General features: G+C 45.2%; 1 protein-coding gene across 1 annotated transcript in view; it reads right to left on the bottom strand.

Moving 5' to 3' along the window:
• The window catches only part of Cadps (calcium dependent secretion activator), a 445,453-nt gene that overhangs the window by 236,154 nt on the left and 182,485 nt on the right, over nt 1–26,814 (bottom strand). Inside the window, 2 exon segments of the mRNA XM_026779941.1 lie at nt 3,480–3,713; nt 14,096–14,176. Coding sequence (XP_026635742.1) covers nt 3,480–3,713; nt 14,096–14,176 — 315 coding nt within the window.

Consider the following 26,814-nt stretch of genomic DNA (forward strand, 5'->3'; position numbering starts at 1 on the left):
CCTCCCTCCCTCCTTCTTTCCTTTCCTTCTTTCTTTCTTTTCCTTGAGAGTGTGTGTAGATGTCTGTGTGGAAGTCAGAGGATAACCTCAGGTGTCTGGCCTTGTCTTCCACCTTGTTTGAGACAGGGTCCTTTGTAACTGTGGTGTACTCCCTGTTGGCTGGCCTGACAGCTCTGAGGAGTCTCCCGTCTGCTATAGGAGTGATGGGTACAGGCGCTCACTACAGCTTTGGGACTGAGGTGGATTCTATAGATTTTCACACTTGTGTGGCAAGTACTTCTCCCATGGAGCCATCTCGGTGGACCCACCTCAGCGATCTTACCTAGGAGGTAGGGATGTGATGTGTAGCTGTTATCCCAAGTTTATATACTGGGAAAGAACCACATACATGGAAGGCAGTGGCATTCATGGCGGAAAGAGAACAATTTAGAATCTGAAAGATCTCACGTTCCGTCGGATTCTGGGCCCACATTAATTGTGTCATTTGCAAGTGTCAGGCTTTGTTCACACATCTGCGAACACCTCAGAGGCCCTTGGTGAGACGGGGCTTGCACAGCAGCCTTCGGCAAACACCTGTTGCTTCTGCTGGAGCACCCCCTCACCCACATTCACAACACAGCATGCTGGGCCTCTTCTCTTCCTGCAGCTAATTGAGCTGTGTCTCCCTGTCTCTTCCAGCCACTCGGTTCTCTGATTACTTGAAATATGCCTTGCACCAACCTGAAAATTCGAATTGCAGCCTCCTCTGCCGCAACGACAGTCCTGTCTCCTCCACCTGTTCTTGAGGCCTCCATTCTCTGTGCTCCCCAAATGCGCCCATGAACAGACGTGCAAAGGTTCTGGCTGGTGGTTTTACTACACTGTGCCATTTAGTTTTCCAATTAAAAGTATGTGAGGAGCCAAGGGCTTTGCAATCTGTGCTTGTATTTACAAGGCAAAGACTGTGGCTGAGGTCTTGCTTACACCTATATCCTAGACAATCAGCTACTTAATATCGAGAATTAATAATGAACTAGAAAATTACATAATTAAAAGCTTTATGAAAGTCAATAAAATACTTTTTTCCTTCTATCTGTTGGAAGACAAGAGGGAGTAGGGAATAATTGCCACCTTTAATTGGCAATAATCAAATTCAAAGACACCTAAGCAACAGCATTCAGTACCTCGGGTGGCAGTATTTAAAAAAAATAAAAAAGAAAGTTTCTGTGAGATTACGCTGATGTGTTTTCTCACACGAAGGGTCTATATTTAATTAAGATCCACCTCTGCTGACAGCGGAACGTGCGTGGAAACACTGCAGTGTGAAGATGGGCTCTCTATCCGAGATGAGCAGAAAAACAGTTTACCCACAGCGAAACGCAGCATCCTTAACGACAATGTACAAGATACGCTTAGCCTTTCCATACTCTAATTAAATCTACAGAAAGTGATCTGTTTTCTTGATTTCCCTAAACCTAGAAGCACCATGCGAATGTTATGAGGTGTACAAATGTTCTCCATCTCCCTCCTTCCCTCCCTTCCCTCCCTCCCTTCCTCTCTCTGTAGTACAAGAAAGGATTTTGAACATTTTAACATAAAGCAATAATACATATTTGAGGGGACAAAGTTGCTTATCTTGACTCGAACATTACAAAATGTATCAAAATATTACATGTGTATAATTTTACGTGTCAGTTATATACACATACTTTTTTTTTTTTTTTTTTGGTTTTTCGAGACAGGGTTTCTCTGTGGCTTTGGAGCCTGTCCTGGAACTAGCTCTGTAGACCAGGCTGGTCTCAAACTCACAGAGATCCGCCTGCCTCTGCCTCCAGAATGCTGGGATTAAAGGCATGTGCCACCATCGCCCGACCTATTATGTATGTGTGTATACAAATTTTCGATTACTATTGGCCTTCGATAAGTTATATGGGGTTCTCTAACTTTAGAGTATATAAAAGAACACCTATATTCAAGTCTACTGGGACAGGCCCGTAATCCCAGGTATTTAGGATTGATGCACTAAAGTGGCAAGTTCAAATCCCACCAAGGATACACAGCGGATCCAAAGCCAACCTGAGCAACTTAGGGGGACCTTCAGAATAAAAAGCAAAGATGAGAAACAAAATAGCCCCGTGGCAGAAGGCTTGTTGAGTACAGGCAAAGCCCGCATTCAGTCCTCAGTATGGCAAAGCAAACACCCTGCTGTGCTTACACAGCTTGTTAAAGTACATCCCGGACTGTCTGAGTTCCTCACAGCTTTCTTGAGGCATATTTCATGTGCCATATAATTATACCCCTCTGTGTGTACAGCTCTGTGACTGTTTAATAAGCTTACCAAGTTGGGGGGCAGCCATTTTAAATTGGCTTTATGGCCGCACATATCTGCCATACACCATATGTGTGCCCATTTCAACCTTCCACCTTACGTAACAGATGGCTAACCTCTCTAATCTTGTAGTATTTGGGATGGTTGAGATCGGTGGGGGTCATACTACATGTCACATGTTGCATCTGACTTCTTGCACTAAGCGTAATATTGATGAGGTTCATCCATATCAATGTGTGTTTTGATAAGTGTTCTTTTTGCTTGGTGTATAGTATTCTGCTGTACAGATGTGTTGTGTTTTTTCTTCCTATTCATTCACTCATTGAGTGGGATTAAGGGTGCTCCTATTTTTGACTATGATGACTATGCTTCCAAACATATTTGTGGGGACATGTGTTTTCAGTTCTGTGCAGTGGGTATCTGAGCATAGAATTAGTAGATAACACTAGGGTTGTATATTGAACTTTTTAAGAAAATACTAACAATTTCTAAAAGCAGCCATGCCATTTTGCTCCTATCCCCTATAGACACTCAGCAGTCTGAGTACTGAATCAGTTTCCCAGTGGATTTGGATGCTGGTGGATGAAAACCACTCAATAGGAAAATATGAAGAGCCAACGTGTGAAGAGAACGTGATAGAGGAATTCACTGACATGCAGAGCGGAGTCTTCTGCCTTAGCCTGGACAGATTCTTACTTTGGAGGCTGAAATAAACTAAACTAAAGCAAAACAAACATAACACTCACAAGGGACTCTGCCATACAGTCACCAGGAAAGATGAGGGGAAAAGAAAATCTGTAACTCATCCCAGAGATACTACTTCATCACTCTCAACGTAGGCTTCTAAAAACACAAGCTTTCTACGCTGCCAAAAATTTGTTCAGAATCCTTGAGTACTGCTTTCAGACAGGGGGAAATAATTCAGTAATCACAGTTGGCAAGTGGCTCTTCAGATTTCACTTCCTTTGGAGAAACAAGGCTCCTGGCAAAGGGGATGTAGTATACCTGCTGACGAGGTGACCTACCCCAGCAAGCTGTTAGCTTAATAACGTTCTAGGACCAACGCCGAAAAACAAGATGGCTGTGATGTTGTCCTCCATCCCTACCCCAGCGAAGTCTCCTTCGCTGGCTTACCGCACCAGCTCACTTTCAGGGATTTGAGGCTTTTTACCTCCAGGGAGAAGGAGAGCAGGACGTCGGACTTGGACAGCTGGTTCTCACTCTCCTCGCCCATGTCAATGATGGAAGCGTTGTGGCTCCGTTTGAGTTTCTGCAGCTTGAACTCTCCACCCTTGGACACCGGCATGCTCTCCAGGTTGGCCATGAGCAGGTTGACAGAGGACTTGAGCTCCTCGATGTACATGTTCTCCATTTCTTTGGATACGAACTTAGGAAATTTGCGTTCCTTGAAAAAAAAAAAAGAAAAGAAAAAAATAAACAATCAGACCCGATTTACATAGAAAGTTCACATACCAGAGTTCTACCTATGATCATGTCAACCATGAATGACTTTGCCCTGATGTTATAGAAGTGTGTTAGGAAACATTCCAGCTGGTTGTGAAGACAATGCTAGAATCTCCAACAGGTAGGAACACAGTAAGAAAGAGGAAAACGCTTGACGATTGCTCTATTTTTTTTAACCTGGTGTTCTCCAGAAAATTAGATTTGTGCAAAGAGAAATGGACAATAGTTTTTCAAATCCAGTCCTAGTCCCAACAACTTTTTTTTCCTTCTTTGTCAAAATGTGGTCAACTTGTTTGTAAGTTTGGAGACAGAAGCCCATCCTTTTTCTGGATGCCTGTAGAGATTTTGTCACAGGAATAATAAAAAAAAATAGCTCATTTGAAATGTTTTAACTATAGCCTGTGCATATTTCTAAGAAAAATATTTACTATTTTCAGTAAAAATTGAAAAAATTAATAAAGTGAAGAAAAACAGGATTATAATTCTTCAGGAAAGTAGCAGGGGAGCTGAGCATCAGGACTGACCGCTGCCATTCTCCCTCCTGGCTCACGACTTCAGCTGGAAAGGCAAGGGATCTGACTAAGATACTTGCTTCTCTGCTTAGACTTTCAAGTTGCCTAAGTACCTTGAATATTCCCTGGGCTGGTGACCTTATCAAAGCACCATTTCCAAGCTGGAATATGAAATTGCCCTGAAAACCCTACTCTATAGCCTACTGATGGGGTGAGGGGAAAGCCAAACAGATTTTGAGTTATGACAAATCTAATTTAAACTGATCTATCAACTCAAAAAACTGATGGGCTTAGAAATGTCCCAGGATACACTGAGCTCCCAGCAAGGTGGAAACCACAGCTCAGATGATATAATCCCAGACAAGCTTTTTATCAAAACCTTGGTTATAAGAGTCTCTGGTATGATGGTTAATCTTGATTGCTAATGTGATGGCATTTAGAATCCCCACGGAAACAGATCTTGGGGCACAGCTTTGGGGTGTTTCTGGTTTAGGTGAATTGAAGACCTACCCATTCTATGAGCAAATCTGGGGTTGACTAAGTAGAAGGAAGTGGCTATCAACGTTCGTAGCTCTGTGGTTCCTGAATGGGCATAATGAAACCAGTTACCTCACATCTCTGTGGCTGGGCTTTCCCTACCAATGGACTCCACTCTCAAATTAAGAATGAAAAGAATTCCTTCCTTAACTTGCATATGGTCAAACATTTGGTCTAGAAACACGGAAATTAACCAACACATCAAAATTGCCTCCATGCTGAGTGTGGTTTCACTCGATGTCCCTAGGACATTGCTGAAGATCTAGACACCATGTCATCATATCACTGGGTCAATAGCTTGTCAAAAAGTCTGTATGAAACACTCATGTATCTACCGCTCAGCTGTGAAGGGAGGTGGGGTGATTATGGATAAAGTTTGGAAGAGAATGGGGTTGTGCTTTTCCATGGCAAAAGGGTACAAGGGTCTCAAATCTACTCAGCGACCTCAGAGTTTGGTTTCTTTGGGAAGCTCTGACAACACTTCTTGCCTAAGGGTTGTACTCGCACTGTGTGGTACTTTCTCAGCACACTGTGGGTGGATGTGAGAGCGGCAGGGTGGCAATGGTGCAGTCCTGATATTGACAGGAGTTAGCGGTGAGTCAATGTGAGAGGCTCCCCAAAGCCCAATAGCTCTAAAACTTCCCCACGGCGCTTACACATCCTCATTCTTAAACTCCATCGGGGGACAAAAGGGATCCTGAAAACTGGGGCAAACTTGGTGCAGAGCCTTGAAGGCATGGACACTGGAGTTCTGGGCCATTCTGACTTAGAAAAGCACACAAACCTGTGAACAGTGTACCTGTCACTAGGAAGATTCTGGTAGGAGGATATAAACATTTTTTATCATATTTATCGGGGCAAGAGATGAACACAGAAACATCAAAGTAGACATTCTAGTAGACAGACAAGAGATGTGAATGCTTCCAGAGAGAACTAGTGGGGCTTCACGGATGAGATCTGGTCAAGGAAGAAGAGTTTGGCTCGAGGCTGAGTTAGCAGGGAACAGAGCAATAGGCATGCTCTTCTTCCTGTGGAGGATGGATCTGAAAGGATACCTAAATATAGTCCACACAGCGTGTCATCATCGGCACATGTTCCTTCTCGAGAGTGAAGAGCACAGAGGTAGGTGGACTTGTGGTGTGAGTAGTCCCTATGTCACATTAAGGCTGCCAAATGGCAAAGTTTACATCCCAAGAGCTTAAAGTACAATATTCTGACGATCACCTTTATCTTCAATTTAAAGTTTGAATGTTAATACACACAGGGATATTTGAGGGAGGATTGGGTAAATGGGAGCTTGCATTTTTACTTCCAGTTGCTGTCTTTGCCAACTGAACTGGGAGAGGAAGAATAGTGTTTATGAAATCGTTTATCTTTGGCTTGTCAGTTTTGAGAGTATACACCAAGTCTGGTCTCTTTCATCATGTACTTCCTTGGGACTGAGTTAAGGGTTTGTGTGTGTGATGGGGAAACCTTGTTAGCCAATTATCTTTAAGAAGTGGATTCAAGTTAAGGTGTGAGCTTGGACTTCTCGTTCCTGTTTTGTGAGTTTTCCCCTTATAATAAATAAAAATATAATTGTTTTTATCCTTTAGCTAGCCTGGTTATTTCCCAAACCAAGCTAATTTCTACGTGTATGCGAGTGTGTGTGTGTGCGCGAGTGTGTGTGTGTGTGAGTGTGTGTGTATGTGATGCACATGCTTGCTTGCATGACATCTCTGTGTGTGTTCATGTGGGGACAGGCACACATGCAGAGGTTTGAAGACAACCTTGGGTCCTGGACCTCACTTTCACTCTTTCCTGAAGCAGGGTCTCTGTCAATCACTGCTGTGTGTGCCCGTCTGGCTGGTTCATGAGTTTCTGCAGGTTCTTCTACCCCTTCTTCCCACTCTGCTTTAGGAACTCTTGTACTATAGACATGTTCTATCACACACGTCTTTATGTGTACTGTGGCCCTCAGATTCTTGTGTTTGTGCAGCAAATGCTACTGAGCCATCTTCCCAGCCTCACTTTCTGCCTGGAATCCCTCTGTCTTGACATGTTAGAATAAGGCCCAGCCGATGTTTGCACACTTCACCATTTTGTTGCTGAGTGATTTCCGACCAAACTCTGCCTGAGAACATCCGGAACCCCAAAGCATGATTGCTCTTCCCAGACGTTGGACAGTTTCAAATGACATCATAAAAAGAGCTTCAGAAAACTGAAGCTGTGATGGAACATGAGGCCATTATTTTTTCCCTTCTCTGAGTACTTGAGCCTTGAGAAGAAATAGCTTTCTGTCAATCTGGGCTGTGATTCTTGAGAGTTCTTGAGAGGGATTTTCCAGTGGCAGTCTCACTGCTAACACTTTTCAAGGCTGTAACTGTTCCCAGATAAGAAAAGCATAGCTCCCATCTCCACTGTCCCTTTTCTAGGCATAAAAATGACAAAGGTTTTCTTTTATTCATATTGCTTTACGAAAGACTCAGTGTGGGGGGGGGATGGCATCCTCCAGAGAGAATCCTATTGGCCACTCACTTTTGTTTTGGTCCGACAGTAGTATTCAATGGGGGACAGTTACCAGGGTTAACTGTGAGCAGCCACACTAATGGAATGTTGGAATATATTTAAAATTGGCACCTGTAAGCACTCTAAGACCCTCTAGCCATTGGCTTTTCCTTCTAGGTTTTGAATATTTTTTTCCAGAAAGAATGAATGGGTTGCCTGTGGAAGTTGACAAGGCTACTCTCACAAAAAGAGTGGCCCACAGGCTCAAATGACATAAATGACACCCTTAGATGACCAGGAGGATGGTGACACATTACTGATACAGGCGCTCACCAACAGTCTTGCAGTTACTTTCTGGGTTCCCCTCCTGTTTCAGGTGTTGTGGTTGTCAATGGGAAGTGAGGGAGTCAGGCACAGTTCCCAGGGTCAGTTCCCATGCAGGTTTGTTCTCATATTCTCAACCATTGTAAGCAGATGGCTTCCCTTCCCTTCCTGTATTCCTTCCACCAGGAAATCATGAGCACTTTGCATTTTCCACGGATGCAGATTCCATGGACACAGATATGTCTGGGGTTTTCACAGCCTGATACACATGACAATAGGATCTGCCCATAGGCGCCTGTTCAGGCAATCATGTGATCACACTATTGTGTGCTCTTACACACTTGTGTTGCCACATGACCCAAGCCATGTGCCAAGCGCAACATTAGTGTGAAAGCTGAGCCTTTCTTGTTTTCCTCTGATGGGAGCTTCTGTTCCCTTTGTGGGGAAGCAATACATAGACCAAACTTTTCTATCAGGAAAATATTTGGATTTTATTCCTTATTGATACTTATAACATGGCTCACATATAAGACAGAAAGTTTGCTTTGCCCTGCACTGAGTAGAGGTGCAAAAAATAGTTCCATCAAATTAAACTGGCTATGTAGCTGAGGATGACTTTGAACTTTTGATTGTCCTGTCTTCAGCTCCAGGATGCTGGGATTGCAGGCATGCACCACCTTGCCCTATTTATGAAGCACTGCGGACTGAAGTCGGGGTTTTATCCATGCTAGGCTGGCATGCTACCAATTGAGCAGTGACTCCAACCCTGTATTTCCATATTTAAATGATGGCTTGAGAAACCACTGGTGTTTTGCTCTTTATTATCATTGGTGGCTGATACCACAAAACTCTATTATTTGCATTATATAACTAGTTTTATCCCAAAATATGGCCAAAGGAACTGGCAAGTCCCATGTTGTAGGACAATGGTCTTGTACCCTGTAAAGATTTGTCTGTTTAAAAAAAATGCTAACTGGCCAGTAGCCAGGCAGGAAGTATAGGCGGGGCAACGAGAACAGGAGGATTCTGGGAAGACAAAAGACTGAGTATGCAGTCATCACCCAGACACAGAGGAAGCAGATGAGAATGACTCAGTGATAAATGGTACCAAGCCACGTGGCTAACACAGACAAGAATTATGGGCTAATTTAAGATGTAAGCGTTAATAAGAAGCCTGAGCTAATAGGCTGACCAGTTAATAATTAATGCAGACCTCTGTGTGTTTCTTTGGGGCTGAACAGCTGCGGAATTGGGCAGGACAGAAATGTACTGTCAACAGTACCACAGCTGAGCTATTTCCACAGGCTGCCTGCTTAAGCCCCAAAGTCAACTTCTGATCGTGCAAGTTAAATAATTTAGACTTAATTTCTACGTGAAATTTGGGCACCTGTTAATAACGGTGGGAGAGGATTTGGGAAAATGTTTGAACAGGGATTAAGAAGTTTTTTTTTTTTATGAGACAAAAAATGTATTCAGATTTCTGACTTTAGTCTTTGAGGGAGTATGAGCGGTGCTTGGTAAAGCTACACTTGACTTGAGTTCTGGTGCAGCTTCATCCTAGGCTAAATTCTGGATGCTGGTGTGACTGAATGGCTAGTTTGCCATTTAGGGTTATGGCCATCCCCAGACTCACTCTTGCCTTCCTTCTGTCTGGAGCAGAGACAACAAACACAGGCTAACTGTTGGTACATCTGGTGGTGAGGATGTTTGCATCAGAAACAGCAGGGACTGTACGGTACCTTTTTCAGAACCCAAATATCCCAGCAGAGAGCATCCTGAATCCCAGGAGTCAGTTCTAACTACCGCTGCTACTTCCTTTGTGCATATAAACTGAAGGGGATACAGAAATGTCAATGAAGACTGGCAGCTGTTTGCAGGGGTTGGTGGCTATCAGGGAGAGAGGATGGAGGGGGGTGGCACATCTTCCTGTCCTGTCCTGGAGGCTCCTCCTGCTTCCCTGCAGACAGGATTCTTCTTTCTGTTTACTGAGTGAACTCGCACAACCATTAAACCTCCTGATTTACCTGTTCTGGGGAAAATATTGGCACTGCAGTGCCAAGGACTGTTTGCAACAGGTGTAAGTGACAACCCATAGGAAATCTCAGGGCCAGGATCTGGAACATTGAAGGGCTCATCAGCAGACAGAGGAGAAAGCCTGAATGGGAGGATTGTTGCACTCTCAGACTTGGGTTAGGAGGGAAATGAAGACCTGTATTTGGAAAGTAATTCACTAAGGCTAGAAAGCAAATTAGTCAAGAATACAGTTTTTAATCAGAGTAACCCTGGCCATATCTCCCCATGTTTCTGCTTTAGCCTCTGTACTGACAAAGAACATCCTTATCCATGAGGTTCTGAGAGGGTTCAATGGATTATCACGTGAAACAAACGCTAGTAAGGGTATTAGGTATATCTGGGATAATCCCACGCCATAATGATCCTACACTATTACTGTTTAGGTACTGCCTCATCCTAAGAGTATATTACCAGCACCCATGTGTCCAGTGAGGTCTTGCTTTTATTTCACAGTGGTTGCTTGACTGTACTAGAGTTAATGTTAAACAAACTTGGGTCAATCCTAGGCCTGATTCTTAGAACCATGAGTCTGGAGGATTGAAGAGACAAAGAGGAAGGAAAAGGACCTGAAGAGGTTGGTGAGTGGCTGATGGCTCCCCTTTTGTAGTTTAGAAGCTGTGGGATAGCCAGACTGTCCATGTGAGAAGCAAGAAGAGCTGGCTTACAGAGGAAGACCAGATAACTAGTGTGACCCAGAGACAGCAGACAGGGGATCCTGATCCTTCATGGATACTGGCTCTAGCTCTTGCCTGAGGTCTGGCTATTCTCCACCCATGATCCCTATATGTCTTGATCCTGGCACTCACCCTGTCCTTCACATAAGCTTTCTCTAATTGGTGCCTCTCAGTTGCCGTTAGAAGTGTTCGACCCATCTTGTAAAGCCATCAAGGAGAGGAAAGAGTGGACTGAACGTGACAGATGGATGGATTGGCAACCGGCAACTTCTGGTTATAACATACACAGGAACTGACCTTCAGCCATATGGGTTGAATTACATATCCTCACTAAAATTTGCTGTGATGTCAGCAACAGATCAAAATCAAAAACCAGGGCAGGCCAAAGAAAGATAAGCAGAGGTGCATCATTTAAGTTTGTCAAGAGCTAGCTGGTAGGTAATGTCTTCATATTTTATTTAATGATTGGCAAATCCAACTGAGTTTAGGAAAGGTTGTCACACAATTAAAATTCAAAAGTTCCTAGAATCACACATGTAAAGATTGAGACTATTCCTTGGCATCATAATGGATTCTCTGTCTCTTCCTGTGTGTTTATTCTTTCCGTGTTATTCCTGAAGAAAGAAGCCTTGGTTTGGTTTGAATCAGCTGTCATTTGTGAGTCAATTAGTCATGACCAGGGAAGGCTAGGAGTTGTGTTTAGTTCCTCTTGAATGAAGAGCTCATTCTAGCACCAGCGACCTTAGACCTGGGGATAAAGCTCAGCGGTAGAGGAAAGAAGGGTGGGACCAACGCCAATGGACCATGACAAGGTTGATACTGGCATAGAAGAACACTCCAGAAGATGACAGACAACTTCTATGAGAACAGAGAGTGGTAACGAGAAGACATCCCGTAGGAACCCTTTGTGCCTTTAATTGTCTGGAGACCCTGCATGCACTAACTCTATTCTTAGTAAGTAAGAACCAGAAAACACTTGAATTGCCTGGTTCATTTCCTAAGATGGCTTTAAATTGTTAGCAGCAGCATTTTACCTGGATGGAAGTGTTTACCACATGGCTTGGGGAGAGAGTTCTTAGAATTTTTCCAGAGAAAAGCATATTGATTTACTGTACATCAATTGTTAATCTACAGTTTTGAAAAGTTAAAATTAGTCTAACATTAACTTTTTGAATTATAACATTAAGCCTAAAAAAAAACCCCAAAATCAAATTCAAATTAAGCGACCTTATTGATGGGGAGGTTATAGTACCCAAGACAAGCAAATGCTCCAAATGGCCGCAATCTTCCAGAAAATCCTCTGCCTGGAGACACTGAGTTACAGAAGATGCAAATTGTACAAACTTAGTGATGTTGCGCCCACATCAAGCACATTTCAAAACACAAGAGCTGCCCACACCACCTTTAACCAAACCTGTAGCTACACATTATTTATAGTTGCCAGACTGTCTTGACTATAAACTTCAAAGGTGTTCAAAAAATAAGATGCCAAACATCTCAGAGAAGCTGAGTACAAACAGACGGGCTTCCATTCTGGACTTTTTCCCTTAGCTTCTCATGTAGTAGGGCTCCTTTCTCTAGATCCAACCCCTGGGATACTTCTCCTGAGGAATTTCTCTTCTGCCCACCCTCCTTGGCACTTCCAACCATCATCCACCTGCCCCACAGTCAGCAGGGAAGCGGGGGTTGTAGAGATGTTTGACACTTTCCTCTTAGGAGATATTGACATTAAAATTGTGCTTTTCACATACTTCATTAAATATTATTTTAATTAGGAGTTTCATGGGGGCATCCTTAAATTCTTTGTTGGGTTAACTGCCTCAATCTACCGCTAGTCTGTTATTTCGTGAGACCTACTTTGGTTTGAATATGAAGCTGTCTGTCTAAAGTCTTAAAATTATTAAAGGCTTGGATGCTGGCTTTTGAGAGGCAGTTGGATGATAATAGTTCTGACTTCATTAATGGATTAATCTACTGATCAAATCATTCCTGAATGGACTGTGGGAAGGTAGAGCCTATTTATAGGAAGTAGGTCACTGGTGCTGTGGTATGAATGTTTAATGTTCTCCATAGGCTCCAGTGTTTAAACATTTGGTTCACAACTGTGGTTCTGCACAGGAAGGTGGTGAACCCTTAGGAAGTAGATCCTTGACTGAAGAAGTGAGTCCCTCCCAGTGGGCCCTGAGGTTCCAGACTTGTTCAACTTCCCGTTCCCTCCATGTACCCTGATTGTGAATGCAATGTGACCACCTAACTTCCTGTTCCTGCCATCAGACCTCTGGTCATGGTCATCTCTTCCCCACCATGATGGGTACATCGCTCTGGAAGTCCCAGCCAAAATAAACCCTTTCTCTCTTTAAGTTGATCTTGTTGGGTTGTTTTACAATAGCAACAGAAAAAGAAACCAAGAAACGTCTTTGAACGGTACTCCCATCCCCGGAAGGCATGAGGTGAGCAGCCTCTTTTACCACGCACCCTTACTGCCATAACTCCGACTTGGAATAGTGTGTCAAGGACTCAAACCTCTGAAATCACAAAAGAAGAGAAATCCTTCCTCTTTGAAGTGATTTTCTTGGGTATCTTGTCCTAGCTATAAGAGCTGACTAGCATGAGGTCTCAGTTGAGAGGCGAGCACAGCTCCTTCACTGGTGTCTATCCTGCACAGTCTGCCTACCTCAGTCTCTAAAACAAAGAAGACAAACAGAATGTCCCTAGAGAGATCGTGTCATTGGGAGCATGTAAACGGTATGTCTGACAGAGTCAGGACCCAATAAATGCTATCAGCAGGAATACTAATTATTCTAATGGGAATATCAACGACAGGAAAAATAGATGATACCAAGCTGTAGGCATCAACAATAAGATACAATCCCAAGTTTAGACAAGGCCTATTTGCCAGGAGACTCAGTCTGCTCAGCAAGGGTCTGCATGCAGAATGGTGTAAGAACTCAGGGTAAATGTCTGAAGTCAAACGCTGAAGGCTAACGAGGATGTTTGCTGGGTGGGAGGGAGAAGAAAGATCTTCCCAAGCTAAAGGTGGGTACAAAGACGTTGAGCCTGGAACAGGTCTGGAATCTTCAGCAGGAGACGTTCTCTGGCTGGGTCCTGGGTCTGTGATGGCAAATTGTGATGCACATGACTTATAAATAAAGGAGGGCACATCCCACTGCCTCAGAGCATTGGAGAGTCATCTGAAAGTGGTTACATTGTCCTGGAGTCATGGGGCTGTGTTGAGGGGTTCTGAAGCTCGGTTTTAGATGGTCACATCTGGGTTTTAGAACAGCAACTGGGTACTTGTCATAGTGAACCATATTCCTACCAGAGGCTATTGGAACAACCATTGTTTGGTTCCTCCCCGCTTATCCCTTCCCTCTTTCCCTCCTTCCCCTCCTCTCCCCTCCCTTTCTTTCTTCCTTTCTCCCTTTCTCTTCCTTTTGACAGAGTTTCATGAAGCCAAGGCTGACTTCAGACTTACTAGGTAGTCAAGGATGACTTCGGACTCCTGATCTTCCTACTTCTACTTCATGCTGGCACTACAGGCGTGTACTGCCATTTCAGGTTTGGTTTATGCAGTGTTGAGGCTAGAACTCGAGGCATACCAAACCGGGCTCTGTTCCCAGTCCCTCTCCTTCATCTTTTGAAGACCTTACCAGTCAGTGCACTTCTTGGGTAGGACCTTGACCTGGTACCAGTGAAGAACCTGTAAAGTCCCTTACCCTGGCTATTTGGTCTGCCATTTGGAGACGTCCATCCAGCTCTCGTCTGATCTGGGCAGCCTGCTCATCTGGATTGTCCAGCTGCATAAAACACAGACATAAAAGAGGGAGACTCTCAGTTGGGGACATAAAAGCCAATAAACTTACGACTTTTCATCTTATACCACCCTGCGCCCCCACCTTGATCCATGCACTTATTTTAGTTAAAAAAAACATAACAATTAAAACATCCAGTCTGAGCGAAATTCCCAAGAAATGTTCCCAGGTAGAGCGTGCTACGCTGGGCGTTTGAATGACATTGTGCAGGATCTGTTAACCACTTGAATGGTTCTAAAGAAACGCTCCCCGTGAGGGTCTGATTTGAAGCCTGTTAGGACCCAGTGACAAAGCACTTTACACAATGAATATTCCAGGGAGAAACCAGTATTAGATGTCTCAGAAGCCCATGGCACGGCACAGATAGAGAGGTTCTTCTGTCCGGGTCCATAGGAGATTAGTCAATGCACTTCTTAGTAAGCACTAAGACGTCCTCAACCGTTCTCTGGATGGCTACTTCCAAATAGTGGCTTCTAGATCTAATATAAAATCTTTCCCTCCCTTCCCTTTTCATGAGAACTAGCATATAAAGACAAGAAAAGCCATGGCTGGGGTAATTCCCAACTTCTCTGGTTCCAATGCGCCCATCTTTAGAACAAAGGCTTCTGTTGCGCAGTCCTTGTTGCTCTCTGCAAATCTATGGTGGGACATGGGAGACATCTCCATAAAGCAATATCTAGGTGCAGCTTGGGCTTCAGTGCTGCAGCTCTCTGCTGTCTGAGTCAACTTCTGTGCTGTGTGACATCAGCCACAAAGCACCTCTAAATGAATGAGAACCTAGGTGTTCCGATAAAATTGTACTTGAAATAAGCGGCAAGCCGTAGTACTCAATTCCTTTTGTAGGAGTTGAAGGTTTCTAAGCAAATTTTATTTTGAAGCAAACCTAACATTAGGCTTCAGGCTATATTTGGTGTGCTTTCTTCAGTAAGTTAAGCCACTCACAGAAACTGTCAAGAGGAAATAGTGCCATTTAAACAGGATGGTTGGCATCCTTCTTCTTAGGACATACTAACCACCCACTAACTAACCGGTTAGCTAAATATTTTAAGTCCCTTTCTTCTAAAAACGGGCACATGTGCGTGCACAAACATATGTATGTGTGTGGCCACATGTAGGTGTGTATATGTGTATGTATTGACATGACATATGTGTGTTTCTATGTGTCAACATATGTGTGCGTGTGTGTGTGTGTGTGTGTGTGTGTGTGTGTGTGTGTGTGTAGGCCAGACATCAACTTCAGATGCAGTTCCCCAGGAATAAGTAATCCACCCTGTATTATTGAGACAGGCTCTCTCATTAGCCCCCAAATCACCAAGTGGGCTGAACTGGCTGGCGAAGGAGCTTTAGGGTCCTCCTGTTTCCATCTCTCCTGTGCTGGGATTACCGTGTGGCCAGTGAGCTCCATGGATGCTGCTGTTTTCACCCCATCACACTAGGTCACTGGCATATGGGCTTGATTAGGGCTTTTATGTGGGTGTTAGGATCCCAGGTCTTAGGCTTCTAAGGCAGTCATTTTGCTGTCACTTCCCCACTGGTACTGAACATTCTCACCCTGCCCAGTGTGAGACTTGGCAATGCTTTGTCTCCACTGCTGCTTTCATCGTGAGAACTGGACCGAGACACGTGGCTGTGTGTTCTGAGACACCAATACCACAACAGCTCTGGTGAATGCTCTTTCTAGATATTCCAGAAGAAGCCCTCAGAGCCACTGGGAGGTGTGATGCTCTGGTGCAGAAAGCCCAGGAACAGTTGTGTGGAAGGGATGTGAATAAGACATTGGTACTCGCTAGTTCTTACTGGGGTCAGACATCTTTATTTTATTATGTCACCAGTGGATATCCACTCTAAATCCTGTTCTGAAGGATGAAACCCATCTCTGTTTCTGATTGGCACACATGGGAATGAGTGTCCTCAACTGCCTTTGAGCTCCAGTGAGCTACTTTTATCCTTTGCCTCTGAACGTTTTCATTCCCGATCCAGGTGCAACATCTACTTAGACCACTCAGAAATGTCGTGTTCCGAATACACATGCAAATGAAATATCCTGTGGCTTCCTGCAAAGCAGCAAAGGGAGCTGTTTAGATGGAAAGCTGAAGCTTTTGCCGGAAAAGCAGATGCTCACAGAGGTGACACTGCAGACCCAGAAGCAGCCTTGATGCTGTGTCCCAAGGGCACTGGTGTTCTCCAGTCTATCTTGTGGAACTCATGGCAGAGAGGGGGATGAACTGGCAAGGCTCACCCGCAGCTTCATTCATTCATTAGTTCGTTCATTCATGTATTTATACTTGCATTCATGAAAGTTTTAATATATCAATACAATAGAACTCGGAACAGGGGTGGGAGGGAGAGATAGCTCAGGGGTTAAGAGTGCTTGCTGCTCCTCTAGGGGTCCTGGGTTTCATTCCCAACATCCCTATAAGGAGGCTCCTAAATCCTGTATCTCTAGCTCCAGAGGATCTACCAACCTGGCCTCTGAAGACATCCTCATACACAGGACATAAACTCATACAGTCTTACAGTCTTACAGACAGACAGACACACATTTATATATATATATATATATATATATATATATATATATATGTATGTATATGTGTATATACATAATATATATATATTAAAAAAGAAGCCTCTAAACAAGAAGGATATGTAAAGGAGCAAGACAGAGTGGGTCTCTAGTCCTTGGAGTTCAAATGTGGCAAGAACAGGTACAGCTAAGGAGGGTAGATCAGCATTTACTGATGCCTGTCCAAGTCCCAGGACCCCTCTACCTATTCCAAGTCTTTCCTAAAGAACCAGAGAAAACTATGCTAACAGATTTCACACAGAAGGAATTCTGGGTGCAGAAGGTTACTCCCTTGTAATTAACAATCTTATTAGCATCACCCAAACCCTAAGAAGTTGGTCTGCCAACTGCATTTGACTTTGCTGTGGTTGCTGCTGTTCTGTTTTACACAAAATGGTTTCACAGCAGACAAACACTCTGCATGGCTATTTGAGAAGTTCTGTGCTTCTCAAAAGGGACAGCACACGTTTAGAGGAGGGTATATTAGTCCTCACTCGACAGCTGAGGAAAACAGCCACGGGAAGGTAGATGGACAGGCTGACATAGGGTGCTAAGCATTTCAGTTTCTTCTGGCTTTCCGAAGAACACATGTTCACCAATATGGTGGCTTCTTTCTTTCTTGTTTCACGTTTCCTGTGATGTTGGAGAACAAATCCCAGGGCTTGTGCATGCTCTTCTACCGAGCCAGGCTTCCATCCCTTGCTTAGTCTCCTCCTTAAACGCTTGCTCCTGACAAGTAACCTAAGTCTGCACGCTCACTGCAGAATTACCACGACTGACAGAATTCTTTGGTGGAGGCTGTGGCCTTACATTGATTGCAATGGGTATGTATTTATCATGGCTATGCCTGTAGTAGCCATGTGATCTTGGGCAAGTTTTGTATCACCTCTGTCTTTTGGGTCTCATCACCCGATCTTCAGGGTAAATCTTCCTAAGGCCACTGAGGGAATTAATAAAATGCACTCAGAAAGTAGAAAGTCTTCAGTAGGCGCCAACCTTCAGAAAATGGTGACTGAGTGTTGCTCCGTGCTGGCTGCATTTCTGACAAGTGCCACCAAGGGGCAGCAAAGGCACCAGATGAGACAGTGTGCCTCCCTGGTGTGAATGTGGGGTCTCAGTCTAACTGTTGGGTACCACCCTGACCACAGACTCCCGCCACTGGGAGACTCTAGTTTCTCGGTGTCTAGTGCTTTCTCTGGGGTCACGTCCCTTTGCTCTGCTGGATGTGAATTAGTGGCTGTGACCAGAAGGTGGACCCTGCTGCCCAGACAGCTAATGCTCTAAAGAGCAGATTAAAAGAGAAATGTAAATGCAAACTCCTCAAAATAGCTTTGCGTAATAGAGACGGCCATCCTTAACCGCTGTGTGATATCCAAAAATATAAAGAGAAATCAAATAATTACCTTTTCAAGTACTAAGAAGAAAAAAGGCAGAGAGTGTGCACTTCCATGGAAACGAGGTTCTGTTTACTGTGCTGGTCTTTTCCACTGAGGAAGGGAAGGATCTGCGGCAGTACTCAGCCAAGGGCAAACCTTTCATTGTGACGGCTCATTAGGGTTCAAAACGTACATGAGCATGAAAGCTCTTTACCTAATTAGACAAATCATCTGTCTACTGGTAGAGGTCAAGCAAGCTTCTGTTTTAATGCATCCCTCAAGCAAAAACAAGTATCTCTTCAGCCTCTGCTTCCACATTGAGAAGGACAAAACCATGTCTCTGCATACGGGAGCACCTAAATTTTGGGTGTAAGCTCCCTAAGCCTTGTGACTCTCTACCTCACGAGTGGCACCTCAGCAGGAGGTGAGAACATCAGTCAATGGAACCAAACTCAGCGTAGCCTCACGTGGAACCATTTGGATGCAGACCCGAGAGCTAGCAAATGGTGAATAGACCATTCCGTCTCCACCACTCCTTCATTGTGTGACTGACTGATGTGGGAGTGTCATATATCAATCTGTTGATTTCATTGGTTAAGCAATAAAGAAACTGCTTGGCCCTCATAGGTTAAAACATAGGTGGGAGGAGTAAACAGAACAGAAGGCTGGGAGAAAGAAGCTGAGTCAGGGAGTCGCCATGATTCTCCCACTTCAGGCAGACGCAGGTTAAGATTATTCCTGGTAAGCCAGCTCGTAGGCTACACAGATTAATAGAAATGGGTTAGATCAATATGTAAGAGCTAGCCAATAAGAAACTGAAACTAATGGGTCAGGCAGTGTTTAAAAGAATACAGTTTCCATGTAATTATTTCGGGGCATAAGCTTAAGCTAGCCATGCGGGCGGCCGGGTGCCGGGGACGCAGCCCCGCCACTCATATTACAACAACTGACCATGGAACCCAGGCTTTGCTTCCTCATCTGCAAAGTAGACATCTCTTTGTCTCCCACAGTCACTAAAAGGAGAGAGCCAACATACCCTAGTTGGCAAGGGAAGCATGACCAGCTTGGGTCCAAACTTGGCTTTTGCAATTGTGTTACTAAATGGGTTTTAACAGGCCTCTGGACCTTCCTAAGACTTGATGTCCTTAGTAATGACATGGAGATAATGTGTCTTTCCCAACATGGTAGAAAGGTTAAGCTAGATATCATGTGTCCCAAGCTATAGTGCTGCCATGCAGTGGTAGTTCTCACAGTTGAGTAGAGCTGCTGGGGTGATCCTACTTTAGAGTGAGCACCCACCGAGTGTTAGCTCTTTTGCTCTTCCCTAAACTGTTGAACCATAGGCCAAAGTCACATATTCTCTGTCCAGCTCCCTTCCTCTGAGGAAATCTCTATGTCTGTATGTCCCAGGATTCTCTGAAGAGCCTGTCCTGGCATGCCTCACAGTTTTGTTCTAGGGACCGTGAGTTTGCAGGTCCCCCAGATCTCCTGGGAGAAGGGAGGCCATAGTCACATGAAGTCTGGAAACTCTGATGTTCTACCAGCTCCCTGGACCCAACTGTGAGTCAGCACATTTGCATTTGTCCCCCAGAGGTACATTTTGGAATGTGCTTCCTGAGGCAAATCTGTGAGCTTCACTTTTCTCATGTCTGTGGATGGACGATTTAGAGAAGGTTGAGAGAAGGGGAAGCAATTTCACTATCCAGATCCTTCTCTAGCTTTTAGAAAAGACTTAAAATGTGTGTAAGGGAGAGAGACAGAGGGAGAGACACACACTGAGAGACAGAGACAGTCAGAAAGACAGAGAAGCAGAATGAGAATACCATGTATGTGTTAGTGCTTGCACCAGAAAAGGGAATCAGATACCCTGAAGCTGGAATTGTGAGGTGCCCAGTATGGGTGCTGGGAACCAGTCTCAGAATCTCTGCAAGATCAGTAAGTACTCTTAACCACTGGAGCCATTTATTCAGACTCCATGGATTAAGACACCTTGACTGGGAACTTCCCTTTTCGTCTGAAGGGCCTCGGCACGTTTTCCCCATGGGAAACATCCTTGGCTACAGTTTCTTCGGGCATACCGTGAGTCCCTGCCATTCCAGGTGACAGCAACAAGAAGCATCCCAGTGCTGACTCTTCCCAAATCATCCTGTCGTGAGACATCCTTCAGTCAAGCAAAGGATGATGTGGCTCAAACGTGCAAGAAATGTAAACAGAGTAGGCAGAGGGTGTCATGCCTTATATGAATAATTGCTTTGTGCAAAACATCCGTGGATCTCAGACTCAGAACAAAGAGAGGCAGCTTTAGCTTCAGGAATCCCAGTCTGGTCTCATCTTCACTCTGTTGCCATGGATGACCTGGAAAGTCTGACTCTTCTGCCTGTACAAGCATGCCCAGTTCATGTGTGCTAAGCAGGGCTCTGTACTTGCTGAGCAAGTATTCCCACAACTGAGCTGTGGCCCTCACTTTAGAGCTGAAGTGTGTGTGGTCCCTCTTGAGCTGGGGTAGCTTCACCAGGCACAACGCTCTACTTCCAGGAAGCTCTGCTAGGGCCTTTGTTGAGACGAGCCAACCTCCCCGTGCTTCAGCAGACTCTGCCTTTGCACAGTCTATGCTAGAATCAGTCTTCTGGGACAGATCAACCTCATCCTCCATCCTTCAGCTGTGCAGCAAACAGGTCTCTGGTCTCTCCAGACTTGGATTTCTCTTTTAGCAAGACACGTCTCTTCTTGCCTGCCGCTTCTCACACGGTAATTTCCCTCACACTCATGGGGTCATTTGAGGCTCATTCACTGGTCAGCTCAAGAGAACAGGGGTGAGTGTGTTCTGCTCATCTGTGCAGCACTGCCTTCACGAGGTAGAAAATAGACTAGCTGATCAGTCCCTGGGAAGTGGCGGGAGCCACTGACCTGCCAACCACAGGTCTGAGTTAATTAACTGTGATCCAGAGAGGGCAAGTATCTTGCCCATAGCCACACATAAATACTAAGGAAGCTGGAGGCACAGAAAGGTCTGTCCTTTGTAAAAACAAGTGAGGATTGCACTTTGCTGACCTAAAATGTAATCCTCGTTCTGATACCACATTCTTAATGCTTGGCTTTAAGGGGCAGATGCAGAGCCCTGGTAAGCAGCTTGGGTGCAGCAGCCTGCTGGCCTGAATGCAGCTCAATCTGCTCACGGGTTTGCTTTCTATTTTACATCACAGCTGCTGGGTTCCCACGGACTGGTGTCTGAGGATGAGACAGCAGGGCCTCCTTTCTTCTGTGCATTTCATCCTCCTTCAGAGACAAGCTGCCCCCAGGCCCGCTGCCTCCTTGGTCCTCTGCACGCTGGGAAGTTACAGCTATGACCTAGCCCCGAACCAGGAGATGCTGGTGCCCCCAGCTTCTGGCTCAATAACATACTGAGGTTTGAAAAGCAGTTATACTAGAACATTCACTGCCCAGATGTCCTTCAAATTCCTTTGGCCCATCCCCTGTTTGTCTCCTTTAATGCTGAGGTTGAAGAATGTGGTCCCTGCTCTACTGTCTGGGTTCATATCCTCCAAATTTCTCTTCAGTTGAGTGGCCTCGAACAAGATGTTGGGTCTCTCTTGAGTTTTAGCTTTAAAATTTTTCTACTTCTTTAACTCTAAAGTGGGGATAAAGATGATAATAGACTCTTCAGGGTGACCAGAGGTTAAATGACATGGCAAACATAAAAAAAAGAACACAGTGCTTGCTTGACACACGGCTTCTCTGAATCTAGGCGGCTAGGACTTGGCACTGAGGTCAACATACATTCTCCCTCAGAATATTTTTTATCCTAGGAGGTCGGGGGAGGGGTGCTGGGAAAAGGCTCAGTGGTTAAGAGCACTTGATAGCCAAGCTTGGGGACCTGAGGTCAAATATACAGTGGCCCACGTGAAAAGCTGGACATGGCTGCACATGCCTGTAGTCCCAGCAATGAGTGGCAGAGACAAGCAGATTCTGACAGCCTGCTGGGCAGGCACACTTTCTGAAATAGCAGAGACCCTGTCTCTAGAGAATAAGGTAGAGTGTGCATGAGGGGGATAACTAGCATCCTCCAGCATACAAGACACACAGACATAGACACACTCACACACACGGAGACAGACAGACAGATAGACACACACACACACACACACACACACACACACACACACACACACACATATTCTCATTATAACAAGACTTAATGCGGTAGATCAGGATTTTACCTTTTAGGAGATTCCCTGTAGACCACTAGATCCTTTACCTATAGTTTCAGAAAACACTGAGATCTACCCTTAGAAAGGACAAACCAGAAACCCGAGGTGGAATACTGCTCCCTGCCTCCTGTCTTCCCAGCACACTGCAGTTCTGGGTGACCAGGGCCAGCACACTTGACCTCTCTGAGCTTGTCTGCAGCTCCAAAGTAACAAGGTCTGAGGAGCAGCACTTGGGTGGGAGTGCTAACTGCTCCCACACAGTAGGATTCTCTGCTTCCACACAGTGTGGCTGTCTGCTCTGGGTACACATTAGTCAACTGTTCTCACTGGTCCCAGGTGGCTGGCCAGACCCTGGGCATCCTCAGAGCCCTCCAGGGCAACTGAAACCAGACATGGCCCTAGGCAGCAGCCTGTGCCCAGAAGTCTCCATGGCTCCTGGTGGCATCACCGGCCAGCCAGATCAGCATGGCTCTGGGTGTGGCACAGTTCTCAGATGCTGATATGGTCCGAGGTAGCCCACTATGGTCCTCTGCATGGCTGGTGGTGACAAAAGGAGCCCTGAACATCAATCAGGCCCTGCCTGCTATAGCACCAAAGACCTCTGTAGCAGCCCTGGCCCAGACGATACCATGGCCCTGGGTGACAATACAGGCCACTCAGATCAGGATGTCCCTGGTGGCAACATTGTCATCAGATGCCCTCATAGCCACAGATTGTGACCCAGATCCCAGGCATCTATGAGGCCTTTGGTGACAATTTGGGCACAGACATCAATACAGACCCAGTCATGGTCCTAGAAGTAGCCTGGGCCAGATGTCCCCATGGTCCTAGTGGCAGTGCAAACCATTCTGACCAGCATGGCCCCTGCAACAGCATGGCCCTGGGAATACTGACATGGTCCCAGGCAACAGCTAGACCACTGGCATCAGCATGGTCTTTGGTGATTTCAGGAGTCACAGACATCAATACAGACCCTAGATAAGGCAGGGTCATGGACCCAGACATGGCCCTCAGTCACAGCCCTTATCTGGATGATACCATGATCCCAGTTGACAGCACTGACCACCCAAATCAGCCTGACACTGCCAGTTTCACAGCCTTTGGACACCAACATGGTCACATATTGCAGCCCAGTCAAGGGCATCCATGAGGGCCCTGGAAGCAACATGGATTAGGGACATCAACACAGACCCTGGCTTCGGCAAGACCCATGGTCCTTGGCAGCAACCCAGTTTGTCACCATGGCCCCCAGTGGCCATGCAGGCCACCCAGATTGGTACAACCCCAAAGGCAGCATGACCTTCGAACACCAACATGACCCCACCACAGGCTTCTGCACATCCCCCATTGACAACAGGAGCTACAGACATCAACACAGCCACCCCCCCACACCTGCTCCAGATCCCTGGATCAAGACCTGGCCCTTGGTTATAGCCCAGGTCCAGGCATCTCTCTGGACTTGGGTGGCTAGCTGGCCAATTATGTCAGTCTGTCCCTCACTACCCTCACCTTTCCTTATTCTGCTTCTTCCTCTCTTCCACCTCCCTACCTTGATCTCTTTCAGCACAAAGACGCCCAACTGCCCAGCATCAGGGTTCTGGGCTGGGTCGCAGGTGGTGCTTTGTTGAATACTGCCTGACCCAACCATAAGGAATGTCGTGGAGCTGTTGCCTTTCTTCTCTCTGGTGCCTGGGTCTAGAGACCTCAGGCAACACTTGGTATGATGGTACCTGACCACCTGACACCAGAGGCACTGGGAGGGCTCCTGATTGATTGTGGCCCCCACAGACCCAAAAGTCTACAGGACTGCCATCTGTATCCATCACAGAATCAGGCCTGGTAGAGCTGTTATCTCTTTACCACTTTTTATTTCCCCTTGGGGAGAAGACTTGAGGTCAAGGTTTCCATTATAAAAGACACAGTTTACTTTGGTTGCAAAGTGCAAGGCTTAGCCGGGCGGTGGTGGCGCACGCCTTTAATCCCAGCACTCGGGAGGCAGAGGCAGGAGGATCTCTGTGAGTTTGAGGCCAGCCTGGTCTACAAGAGCTAGTTCCAGGACAGGCTCCAAAACCACAGAGAAACCCTGTCTCAAAAAACCAAACCAAAACAAACAAACAAAAAAAGTGCAAGGCTTAGCTCCCGGCTATTGCCAGCCAAGGAGAATATGACCTACCTCTGAGTCACTAGTTATGGTTTTTACGGCTTCTGGCAATGTGATAAATAAATGTAAGAACTACAAATGAGGTTCTCTGCATGGACAAGGGTTTTAACACAGTTATGTTAGGGGACTTTTCATTTTTATTCTCTGCCCGCTCAAAGAACCACACTCACCCAAAACCTAGGAGCCCCCCTCCTCTTCTGTTTCAGGTTGCTATCTCATAAAGAGTCGTACTTGTCAGAAGTCTTTCTTGACTACCGTGGTCTCATACTTTGAGAAATACTAGTAGACAGCCCATGACCCAAGGCAGGACATGTCGGTGTTCTGGCTTTCCAGTAGCCAGTTCATGAGTCATGACATGACGTGCCCATGTCCTGGGTTTCCAGTAGCTGGCCCACCACACAAGGTGGCATACCTGTGCCCTGGGTTTCCTACCCTTATCAGAAGGGCTGGAGGATTTTATGGCCAGCAACTGGAAGTGGACATGTCTTCCCTTCAAGCCTTGATATGTACATAGCACTTGGGCTATAGATTAAGCTGCCTGTTTTGTTTTGTTTTTTTTTTTTTTTTTCAGAGTAGGAATCCTAAAAGCACCAATGCCAAAAACACAGGCTTGTGACAAGAAGGAAGGACGATGGTACTCCAGAAGTACTCAGCCCCATGCCCTACACATGATGAGAAACCACAAAGTTACATGTAATGAAGTGTTACTGGGCCAGGGACCGGTTTTAATTCAGCATGGAAGATGCTGCAATCCAGCCTTCCTTCCTCCATTCCTCCTTCCCTCTCTCTCTTCCCATCACTCCCCCTTTGCCTTTTCTTCCCCCTCTCCTTCTTCTTCCTCCTTTTCATTCCTTCTTCCTTTCTTGCTTTCCTCAACAGATCATCTTAGTGATTCTCACAGCTGGGGCTGGAAACATTTCCCATCCTGATATTTTACTAGCCTGCTAAGGCGAAGAAAGCGTTGGCATGACCATCTGGTTGGGCTGCAGCATCCGGTGCCTAGTTACAGAGAAGAACCAGATACTTGGTGAAGAGAGGACATAGAAAATATGGTGTGGCCTCTCCTTGATTTCTGCAGCCCTTCTTAAACCTCCCTGGGGACTGTCACAATCTAGACTCTCTGCCTTCATCCAAAATAACTCCCCATTCATTGTTTTGCTTCCCTCTGATGCAGCAACTCTCTCTACTGGCTGTGTAAGTCTGTCCTGGTACAGCTCCTAGTGATGGCATATACTCTCTGAAGATTTGTCTCTTCTTCCTGTAACACATCCCAAGCCAGGGAGCTCTGCAGGAACAGATGCAGACCAGGGACATTTACAGAAACAGGTCTGAGCTGACAATCTAGACTAGAGCAGGCCTGAGAAAGCAAACTCCAAGGGAGTAGAGTAAAACCCAGGAGAGCTGAGCAACCTCCAGGAACACGAAGTGACCAACGGGGTAACTAAAACCATGGCACTGACTGTACCATGAGGAACAACCATCTGAGCCTTGGATTCACTGGTATCTAGAAGGTTAATCAACAGAATCACAGACAGCCCCAACCACACCTATTAAAGGAAAAGATGAATAGAAAAGATATGAACACATGCAACACCACAAAGAACAACACGACACCAGTATAACATAAAGACCCTACCACAGCAAGACTAGAACAACCAAATATAGATGAAGCAGAAGAATATTACCTAAAAAATAACTTCAGGAGAATGTTTGAAATTCTTAAAGATGAAATGAGAAATTCCCTCAAAGAAATGGAGGAAAAGACAAACAAAAAAATTGGAAGACATCAGCAAATCCCTTAAAGAAAACAAAGAAAAAGCAATCAAACATAGGAAAGAAACTATTCAAGACTTGAAAACTGAAATAGAGACAATAAAGAAAACACAATCTGAGGGAATTATAGAAACAGAAATCATGAGAGAATGATTAGGAACCACAAATGCAAGCATGAACAGCAGAATACAAGAGATGGAGACAAACCTGGTCTACAAGAGCTAGTTCCAGGACAGGCTCCAAAACCACAGAGAAACCCTGTCTCAAAAAACCAAAAAAAAAAAGAGATGGAAGAGAGAATCTCAAGTGCTGAAGATACAATAGAGGAAGTAGACTCATCAGTTAAAGAAAACATTAAGTCTAACAAAAGCTTAACCCAAAATATCCAGGAAATATGGAACACCATGAAAAGGCCAAACCTAAGAATAATATGCATAGAAGAAGGAGAAGTTCAACTCCAAAGCACAGAAAATAAATTTAACAGAATCAGAGAAGAAAACTTTCCCAACCTAAAGAAAGATGTGCCTATGAAGATACAA

Source organism: Microtus ochrogaster, chromosome 6 (assembly GCF_000317375.1).
Source record: "Microtus ochrogaster isolate Prairie Vole_2 chromosome 6, MicOch1.0, whole genome shotgun sequence".
Lineage (NCBI taxonomy): Eukaryota > Metazoa > Chordata > Mammalia > Rodentia > Cricetidae > Microtus > Microtus ochrogaster.